The 10342-nt window shown below is 43.1% G+C and overlaps 2 protein-coding genes across 2 annotated transcripts; one reads left to right on the top strand and one right to left on the bottom strand.

The window, feature by feature from the left end:
• Nucleotides 1-3582, top strand: rfxap (regulatory factor X-associated protein). Its single transcript, XM_022210076.2, has 3 exons — nt 1-704; nt 1843-1953; nt 2666-3582. Exons 1-3 carry the CDS (start codon nt 276-278, stop codon nt 2768-2770), a joined length of 645 nt encoding a protein of 214 aa, XP_022065768.1. The 5' UTR covers nt 1-275; the 3' UTR covers nt 2771-3582.
• A 78-nt stretch (nt 3583-3660) lies between these two features.
• On the bottom strand, nt 3661-10342 carry smad9 (SMAD family member 9). Its single transcript, XM_022210074.2, has 8 exons — nt 9778-10342; nt 7489-8027; nt 6567-6782; nt 6054-6314; nt 5785-5895; nt 5389-5610; nt 4487-4743; nt 3661-4225 (listed from the first exon to the last, which is right to left on the bottom strand). The coding sequence occupies exons 2-8, from the start codon at nt 7682-7684 to the stop codon at nt 4082-4084; spliced, it is 1407 nt and encodes a 468-aa protein (XP_022065766.1). The 5' UTR covers nt 7685-8027; nt 9778-10342; the 3' UTR covers nt 3661-4081.

Raw genomic sequence — 10342 nt, forward strand, 5'->3', positions numbered from 1 at the left:
GCTGAGAGGAAGAAGAAGAAGGTTCTCGTTATTGAAATGCAGTGTACAGCGACATGCTAAATCAATGCAAGTATCTCGGTAGCCGCTTGTAAATCTTCACATTTCTCATCAACTCATGATTTATTCATGACACACCGCACTCACAAAGACGCTTGATGTTTGATAAAGGAAACTAGGTGGGAAATGTCAGAGAAAATGCTAGCGTAGCTCGCTAACGTGAGGGATGCTAGTGAGCTAGCTAGCTAGCTAGCTACACTGTTTTGAGAACCGCAATCATGAGCGAAGAAGACAACTCAGCATCCGCAAATAAAGACAAAGACTCGACTCTTCTGCTCACTAAAGACGGACAGAGGTACTACGTGAGTAAAGGCGGAGTTGTGGACAGCAGAAATGTTGTAACGCCCCACGAACCGGAGAACAACACCTCCTCCTACGACATGGACGATCCGGACGAGGAGAGCGACGTTCTGGACACTTCGGATCCCAGAGACAGCGCCGCCAGCCCGGAGGAGCTCAACGACGAGGAGACCTCGGAGGGAGACAACGCCCCCAAACAGTGCACCTACGAGGGGTGCACGGAGACGACAACTCAGGTGGCCAAGCAGAGGAAACCGTGGATGTGCAAAAAGCACCGCAACAAAATGTACAAGGACAAGTACAAGAAGAAGAAGAGTGATCAGGCCATGTCCAGTGGAAAACTTGATGTAAGATGAAGCCGTAATGAGGGGATGGACACTTTACTTAGATATTTAAGTATTTTTTTGCACCCACGTATGTGTGTGTGTAAAACTGTTAAAGTTTATAAATACAAAATACAACAGAATCATTGAAGCAAGTTGAAGAAAGTGCATACAAACTTCATAGTGTGCTTAAAACTGACGAACAGCAAATAAACACACATGAAAAATGTGTAAAAGATAAAGTGTCCATAAAATGAAAAAAAATTTAAGTGACTAAAAGTGCAAAATATAAGTACAGGCAGTATAGGCTAGACTTTATAAAATTCCTCTGATTTATTAAAAGTAGTGGCAAAAATAACTGCCTTTTACTATCCATTAAAATGGGGCAAATCGAAGTTCACATTAAAAGTGCTTCCAGCAGTGGGCAGCAAATGACTAAATGCTGTTTCACATCATCTGGTCAGAACTCGGCACCACTTACTTCCATTCTTTTACTAGGCGGATAAAACTTCAGGTTGGTTTGGGCTGCCAAAAAGTTTACCTCAGGTTCATCCAGTGAAGCTTTAATCCAAATATTTGCACAATATAAACCTGGAATTAGTGTGTAACAGCTGACTTGACATGTGTAGAAAAAACATAGAACATAATTTTTTGTCTGACCATGTGGTAATGGATTTACTGCTGCTGTTTCAGGTGTGTAAATGCGCAAATCGCTCTCACTTTAAAAAAATGAATTTACCCACCTGCTGCTGTAGGATGCTGCATGTATTTATTAAAATCAAAGTAAAGATTTTGACACACAACCAGCTGTGGGGAACAAACAGGACTTTGGCGGGCATATTAGCTTTTCTACAAAATCCTGCATGAAATTTTTTCTTAATAAACATAAAATTGATTGATGAAAATAACAACAGATGTATCCATTGACAGAGTTCATAAACAGAGGATAAACTTACTACATTTTATACACTATATTTGAGTAAGGAGGGGCAGATTCACCTCCTGTAGAAAATGCATGCTTACCCCCTCACTACCAGGGCTGAATTCATCCGTTTCCTGGGTTCCTTTTTACACACTTTACTGAGTCACTGTACAAACAGAACTTTCACTCTTAATTGCCTGTTTTTGCCTGTTTCCCCTTCTTTTTATGTGTGCTAATCAGGAAAACTCTGAGGAGCGGCCTGTGTCCGTTAACAAACAGCGTCTGGGTGCTGTGGGAGACCGTCCTGCCAGACCTTCGCTGATAGAGCAGGTCCTCAACCAGAAAAGACTGGTAAGACATGCAGCTGTTCAGGTTCACCGATGGTGCCGTGATGCTGAAGCAGATGGATAACAAATTAAAGGATAGAAGTATTTAAAACGTCTTTGCACGGCTGACCACAAGCCTCCACAACAGTATGCTCGTCATGGATTTGCATCATTTTCATTCTGATTCTCAGCAAATTACTTATCGGTGTCCTTATTCTCAGTGTTTTCTCTCTTTCTCTCATATCTGAACCCTTTAAATCCCCCTGCATTTAAAATTGTCTTCTATTTCACTCCTCTGTACTGTTTTCCAATCAGAAGGCTTGACCTTAAAAGACTGTGCCGTACACTGATTTTCTGAGCAAAGAAAGCTGAGCTAGCCTGAAAATCTATCTTCAGAAATGTGTACACAAGCAGAATTTGTGAGTCGCAAATATTTTGTAAGGCAAGATTTTTTTTAACAAGCCGAATGAATATTTAATGTAAAAGCCACAAGAGATGCAATTTATTATTCAAAGCAGAGTAATTTGAAATGTCTGGCCTTGCACAGCAGCTAAATAGTAAATTATCTAAGTTAACGGGTTTGACGGCTATTGTCTCTGGTGCCCTTCAACCCAGCTTACATCCATGTCTAATAGAGACATTTTGGCACAGTTAAAGGCAGGATAAGACAAGTAGGCGGACCTACACTACTGTTTCTTTGCATTTTGATTTGAAATTTGAATGTCTGTGTCCTTCAGTCTCTGCTCAGGAGTCCGGAGGTGATCAGTTTCCTGCAGCAACAGCAGCAGCTTCTGGCCACGCAGAGCCGCAGCCAATCACAGCAGCAGTTCCAGGGCTGCTGACGCTGGCGGGACAGTGTTTGATGTCAGTATTTGTAATGCAAAGAGAGCACTGAAGAAACGCACTGTCTGGCGCCTGATGCGTAAATGGAGAACAACCGCACATTTGTAAGCATGAATTCGTCCAATCGGAGAGCCACAAAAGAAGAAAAAGGTAATCGGATGATGTTTTTTGTTACGCGAGTTGAGACTAACGGACTGAAAAAAAAAAAAAAAAAGTGGATTTCTCGAAGTAGCACGCTGACCATGTAATCTAACCATACAGTATCTGGTGCCGTTTGGGGGCTATATTTTTCTAAATACAAGCCAACATTTCTTTTCATCCGTTGTCAATTCAGATTTTAAGTTGTGAAGTCCTCGTCTTTATGTTAGTTACCTTGATAATAACAAAGGCTTTTGGTTTAAAATTGTCCAGTCAAAGTTGTTCGATTTAGTTCTTGCCCAAATAATTCTGAACTCAGTTTGATCATTGCTGAAAAAACAGGAGTTTCTCTGTGTGTTTAAGTATCTTTTATATGCTACTTTTAAGGCCATTTCCCCTTCGTTTATTACCGATCTTCGTTCTGTTTTAAATGTTTTCTCTTTGAGTGTTGTTACATGTGACCATCAAGTGTGTAATGCATGTCTTTTTAGCCGAGTGGAGCTTTTAAGGACTTGTTTTAACACATGGTTTTGTATGTCTGTTGCACAAACAGTAAATCATGACTGAAAACAAGCTAAGTTTTGTTGGGATGCCAGCTCTGTTTGCTTTGTATTTAAGTTTCAGTGTGTGTCCTACTGTGAATATGAGATTAAAAATATAATGTTACCATTTAGCAAGTTTTCAGATTGCGTGTTTTATATTGTGTCACTCTTTGATGAAAGATAAAGATATAGAAAATGAAAAGCTGTGATTCATAAAGAAAAAGACAACTTTAATGTAACAAGTAAAAAGCAAACTGTACATGAAGTCAAACATTGGTCTACACGTTGAAATATGGTACGTACTGTTGTAATAATATAACACTTCCTTGAGTACCTACAAATCTATCCCATTCTGTTTTGTGCAGTTAACATGTCCCATTGGAAACAGAGAGGAGGATAAATGATTTTTTAACTACACAAGCTGCAAATTAAGCTGAACGAAATTCAGTCATGGGAGTTGTATGACATGATGTAACAGAACTGTAATATATGTGGTTGTATTTTGTATCGGATGTCAAGAGAGGGACCCTCGGACAGAAAATCTGGATATAGCAAAACGTACAGAATCTACGACTACCTGTGTAAAGGGCTGAGAACACACACTAACAAAAGTGTGTGTATGTGGTGACGTTACGATACTGATGAAATAGGGTTGTGTGGGGAGCCCATCTGTGTGAGGACTTTGTCCAGCCACTGCAGGGGCCCGTGCAGATGCACTTCAATCCAGCAGGGGGTGCTGGTGACATCTTGACGGTGGTATTCGGCTCCCCAGCCCTGAGGAATGGACACAAGCATAAATCTCAGCTGAGTATGTTGGCAGCTCAGTGAAAGCATTAAAAGTAATGGTCGCTAAGTGAACAAGTGTAATCCCACCTTGTATATAAGAGGGATACGACATGCTCGACAGCACATTAAGATTTACATAACGGTATATTGAGTTACACTAAGTGGATTTCCAAACTTTTAAAAAACCCACAAACTGATTTCTGTCACTATTACCCTCAGATGTTTACTTTTAGAAGGAAGTGTAGCTACCTTGACGAAGCTCATGCGGATGGTGCACATCTTGGTGAGCTCGTAGACGACCTCGAAGCCGTGGTTGACGGACTGGGCGAGAAGCTGAGCAAACAGCTGGTTGTTGAAGATCTTGAGGCTGCAGCCGCTGGGGATTTTGCACACGGTGGTGGCGTGGAAGCCGTGCTGGAAGTTACAGTTACGGCTCTGGACGAAGATGCTGCTGTCACTCAGACACTCTGCGTACACCTCACCGCCCACGTAGTACAGGTGTAAACCTAGCAATGAGGGGGGAAGAAGACAACTCTATGTGATAAAACCTACTAAATAAATCAACTTCAGTGTTGTGAAAACAAGTCGAGCGCGTTTACTGTGGCGCAAATGCAAACCCTAAAATATCAGCATGTCAAAGGAGCATAAAAACAGCATCTATCCAAGAAAAGATGTATGGCAAGCGTATAATCAATGACACAGCCCACATAATTCAATCACTGCTTTGTAAACAAACTGAAAAAGCTGTGGTTTTCCCCTATTTTGCCACAGGGCATGTCTGAGTGGTGTCAGTAGTGTCTGAATTGTGGACCAGCTACCCTCACACACACATCCTCACAGCCCATAGCTTACTGTAACCCACAAAGACGCTTGATGTCTGTCCTACAATAGGCTTTGTAAACTCTTACCAGGAGAAAAAGAAACATTATTTGGCCTGAAGGAACTCATTGAAATAAGACACACCGAGTCCGACTGCTTTCAGAGGCAAACACACACGCACTGGGTTTCGATTGCAACAAATTTGTGAGTAGAATTACTTCTGCGAACAACCGTCGCTTCAGTTCTTGCTCTCACTGATGCATGTTGGGTAGAGTTTTAATAAAACTCAAAGAAATTATACAAGAGACACCCACAAGAGCTGTGCGGCCTACCTTTGCCTATATGTCTGCGTGTGTGTTCGATGGTGGAGTTGCGGTTGACGTTGGAAAGGAGGCCGAGGCAGAAGCGGTTCTTGTTGTTGGACGGATCCGTGAAACCGTCGACCAGGACGCTGCGGGACGAGGCGTGGAAAGTCTCGCCGACCCGGTTGTTGAGCTCATAGTAGGCTATGGAGCACCAGTACTCGGGTTCCTCGTAACAAACGGGCCTTAAATCTAAACAGGATCACAAAGGGTTGACTTAGAGATGCAAATCCAACAGAAACCTCTATAGGCACATGACAATAAGGCTGCTTATGCCTCCTTTGAGGAAGAAATGTTAGAATGCATCTTTAAACACACCGCATAAATATGACTTCTATATCTCAGTGTTGTGTGAGGTTGTGTTACCTCTGTGTGGAGCGGAAAATGTGAGTTTCGTGGTTTCTGTGGAGTTGCTGGGCTTCACGTCCTCCTGAGTGTTTGTCTCCATCATGCTGTACGGAGGTGGGGGAGTCTCAGCTGGAAAACCATGTCACAAATCGCACAAAAGAATAAAAATCTAATTCACGTGTCCTCATCAGAAACACACATAAAGTCACAATCTGCTACAATCACTGCAGAAATTCCGCACTTCACGGTGACGCTGAAATCATCAGCTTGCATGTTCGGATTCGTACCTGTGATGTGATACGGACTGCCAGGTTCTGCTGAGCTGTTGGGGGAGTTGGGGTAACTCTGCGAGGTGGGAGACTGGGCAAGGGATGAAGAGGGGGAGGAGGAGGAGAAGGAGGAGCAGGGCAGTGGAGGGAAGGAGTCCGGGTAGGTGGCGTTCTGGGGCATCAGCGGCTCGTTGTGCAGGGAGGCGTTCCTGAACTTAGCCAGTAAACTGTGCTGAGGGTTGAACTCGCTGTGGCGCGGAACCAGAACGGGTGGCAGCACTGAGGAGACGAGAGGAAGAAAAAATAAAAAAAAGGTAGAGAGCGGCTAGAGACAAAGAGAGAGAGCAAGAGCCAGATGCTGCTATAAAAGATCACATTACCGCAAATGCTCATGACTGGGGAGCATTATTAGATCACATGCCCTGCATCTATTTAGGAATTCACATAAGCTTTGCTGTTATGATTCTAAAATTCAATAACGGTTTTATTTTTACGGCAAATTTAGCGTGTGTTCTCTGCTAATGTGTGCACCTGGAGTCTCCACGCGTCTGTAGTGGTAAGGGTTGACACAGATGTCCTTCTGCTTGGAGCCGAAGGGGAACTCGCAGCACTCGAGGGCTTTCAGCTCGTGGTGGGACTGCAGGTCGGGCCAGCGCCACACCCGGCAGTAGATGACGTGGGGCAGACCCTTCCTGTGGGACACCTGTAACCTGCCATCCAGCGAGCGAGGAATCGTCACGCACTTACCTGAAGGAGTAAAATGAAATGGCACGGTGCTCAATTCAGATTTAGTAAAGTGGAGCCTTAGTCATGAGAGTACTGTGTCTTGTATTTTCTAGAGTATGAATAGTCTAGCAAATGATGCAGTCACTGACTTCTCATGCACTTTTAAATGGAAATCTCCTGTGCTTCTGTATTTACTATAGTATCTTAGTTAAGCTAATTACTGAGAATATCTATTTGTGTCAAAAGTGTATCTTTTTGTAAGTTAATAGTGTTACATGTGAATCTGAACATTTAATAAAAAAATATTTAATGTCAAATTAATGTGTTTAAATGATAATCACACAAGTATAATTTCACATTTCAGGTTTTAAGTAATAAGATTTTTCCCCTTGTATTGGTCCAGCAGGTTTCTAAAATGACATCTTCTCCACTAGGAAACAGCTTCTTTCCTGACTCAGTCGGTGGTTCTCAGCATTTATGCCTTCTCAACAGTAAAATCGAGCTCTTGTGAATTCCTTGTGACCTCTCATCACATGTGGCATAACTCCAAAGAGTTAAAAGCATCACATTTTTTCCACAAGGAACAAGCAAGTAAAGCAAATCTCAAATATTACCTTTTTGTGTGCATTCTTTTCTGTCATTGAAATCATCTAAAGTCAGGAATTATTCTTTGACTCTTTGTATTGCGAATCACTACTAAACGTCTGTGTGACACTGTGATACTCACTGGGCTGTCCGGGGCAGCTCAGGGCTCTCTCCAGCTCCTCCATCGCCCCTTTCTTCTTCTTTAGTTTCTTCACCAGAGAATCAACAGCCTTTTCCGCCCACTTCTCCTCCTCATCTCCCTGTTTCCAGCCGAGCAGACGCTTCACCGCCGGGCTGGTGAAGGAGAATAGGGACGTAATGGAGGTAGAGGAGTTCATTATGAGATGGATAAATGGGTGGCGAGATGAGCTGATGGGTGCTGTTAACGGGATAAAAGTTCCCTTGAGGACAGGAGTAAGGATGCAAATAATGACACAGAGGGGGGGAAGGATAAAAGAGGTAGCGTGATGAGTCTGTGTAAACAGAGGCTGTTTTTTTTTGTATTCCGCTGTTACTTCCAAGCAACTCTGGTGGAGGAGCTGGACTCCTGCCAGCACAGTACAAACTCTAAATCCCCTCTCTGTGTTGGCACAAGAGGGATCCGGCAGCTCTGGATCCGAAGCCTCCTGCAGGGAAGGTTATTCCTCACGCAGCCAGAAATCCAGGTCAAGTTTCAATCATCTGGCAAGAGAAGTGAGACATTGTATTAACTGAAAATTCAGCCAAAACAGATGCATTGTTGGAGAGAAGCTGGGAGGGTAGGGAAAAGGCAGACCTCAGGTTTTATTTGTAAAAAGAATTAATCCAGAGTCACTGAGGTGATAAGTCGACCTGGCTGGCCAGAGCGAAACCAAACACTGGACTCCACTTCACCAAAAATTAACTCAAATTTAATGAACTGGGCTTTCGAGGTGGATTTCCATGATAAGGAGGCTGTATCAGCAGGACACATGCTTAAACAACAGTGTTATTATTCTCCATGGAGAAAATGAAACAAAACCAATGCAGAAAAAAGAAAGAGCAGGCCAAGATGGCCAAGCTCATTTCTAGATTCACCAACAATGAGGAATGTCCTTTCTGGCCTCTGTTTCTATGATCATGCCACTGACGCCCAGGAGCCATACTGTCTGGCCAGAACACATCACAGGACAGGAGGGGGAGAGAGAGGGAGGGAGGGAGACAGACAGACAGAGAGAGAAAGAGCTCTGCCTCCGTTTGTGTCTTTCTGTCCATCTAGATAGTACTGGAAATCACCATAGCCAGCACTGAGGAGTATAAAAGTATATATTTCACTTATTTAGGTAGCCTTGAGTATAAGTAACAACAGAATCCCTGGCATCACTCCAGCATCATCATCTCTTAAATATCCTAACAAGAAAGTCTTAACAGTGAGTTTAGTATGATCTTATTTCAGTCTATAGAGCATCATGTCTGACACTTTGGGTAGGAACATGGATTGTTTCCCATTTGCTACTATTACTGTAAATCACGCTTGCCCGCCAGATTACAGCCTTCCTCGTTTTTTCTGCACGTTTGTTTGTTTATGCGCATCTAAAAACTATCTTGGCAGACTCTACAGTTCACAAAGGTGGCTTGGAAGCTCCTTTAACCGCCGCTTTTTTTCGGTAAACGCACCCAAAACACAGAACAGAACCACATTAGAGCTTCTACTTCAGTCAGTGGCTTTTCAAGTAAGATGGATGCGAGAATAAACACAGGTAATAAGTATTGTGAATCAGCATACCTACATCCTGCTCTCTGCTTTTTGGCAGGACCAGCGCTGTGTTTTTTCCCCCCGCAGACAGCTGAGGTTTACAATGACAGCGAAGGCGCACAAACTTAATGCGGCATCAGTCCTCCGCTGCTGCTTTATGGAGGCTGGCGTCACTCAGTCTGCAGGCTCAGATAGGCTAATTACCTAATGCTTTATCACCAGGACACCCCTTCCCAAAAAAGTAAACAACCCGGCTTCCTTTCACTACTACTACACTGCGTCCTTTGGCTGCTCCAAAATCCGGGTTCTGCCCTTTCAAACCTCCAGACGCACACCTTGACGGAAAATATGTGATCAGGCGCGCTGGAGCCAAAATCACACTAAAAATGATCTAAGTCTGATAACACCTCAGACTAAACTTCCACTTAAGCAAGCACATGGGCCAGAAGGACATAACTATTTTAGAACATTCTTCAATTAATGCTAATTGACTTAGCTATACAAGATTGATTAAGCTTATCACATAATCACAACAGAACATTTGACGCCCCAAAAGTTGCCAAAGAGTGCTATTAATAATATTTTACGCACGTATGTGGGCTGCAACAGCAAAATTTGATGTTGAACAAAGCTACAAATTAAAAGCAACATGTAGCCTCCAAAATAAATGTACATTTTTTGGAACATAAACAACGGAGTCTGGGTTTGTTTTCTCACCTCTGCCGTGATAACAAGTGCAGCGCAGACAGTCGTTGAGTGTTGGAGGCTTCCCTGTCTGGTGGGTCAGTCAGAGCAGCTCACTGAGGCTGCGAAGGTGTGTGTGTGTCTGTTTGTATGAGTGTGTGGATTGTGTCTGCGAGCATGTGTGTTGACGTTAATGGGCCAAGGCAGAGTCAGTGAAACCAATGCATCCATTTGGTTGTTTCAAAATAAAAGCAGAGCGTCGCTACTTTGAGGGATGCTCGTGTCAGAAAAACACACACACACACACGTTTGTACTTCTATCTTAGTGAGGACATCCATAGGCATAATGCATTTCCTAGAGCCTTACCCTAACATTAACCATCACAACTGATTGCTTAAACTTAATCCTTACCCTAACCAAACCTCAATTCATACCTGTTCTCTAAAAACAAGTCTTCACCCTCAAACATGGCTGTTTCAAAGTGAGGACCGGCCAAAATGTCCTCACTTTGTAAAAATGTCCTCACTTTGATAGTTAAATGCAGAAAATGGTACTCACAATGTAGCAAGTACAAGAACGAACACGAACACACACACA

The sequence above is a fragment of the Acanthochromis polyacanthus genome, chromosome 17, assembly GCF_021347895.1.
Source record: "Acanthochromis polyacanthus isolate Apoly-LR-REF ecotype Palm Island chromosome 17, KAUST_Apoly_ChrSc, whole genome shotgun sequence".
Classification (NCBI taxonomy): domain Eukaryota; kingdom Metazoa; phylum Chordata; class Actinopteri; family Pomacentridae; genus Acanthochromis; species Acanthochromis polyacanthus.

Excerpts from the sequence above, each read along its gene's own strand:
- rfxap (XM_022210076.2), top strand. The coding sequence starts at position 276 with ATGAGCGAAGAAGACAACTCAGCATCCGCAAATAAAGACAAAGACTCG. Across the intron at positions 705-1,842 it reads TGTCCAGTGGAAAACTTGAT|GAAAACTCTGAGGAGCGGCC; the intron begins GTAAGATGAAGC and ends TGTGCTAATCAG. Across the intron at positions 1,954-2,665 it reads TCCTCAACCAGAAAAGACTG|TCTCTGCTCAGGAGTCCGGA; the intron begins GTAAGACATGCA and ends TGTGTCCTTCAG.
- smad9 (XM_022210074.2), bottom strand. The coding sequence starts at position 7,684 with ATGAACTCCTCTACCTCCATTACGTCCCTATTCTCCTTCACCAGCCCG. Across the intron at positions 6,315-6,566 it reads CAGACGCGTGGAGACTCCAG|TGCTGCCACCCGTTCTGGTT; the intron begins GTGCACACATTA and ends TCGTCTCCTCAG. Across the intron at positions 5,896-6,053 it reads CAGTCCGTATCACATCACAG|CTGAGACTCCCCCACCTCCG; the intron begins GTACGAATCCGA and ends ATGGTTTTCCAG.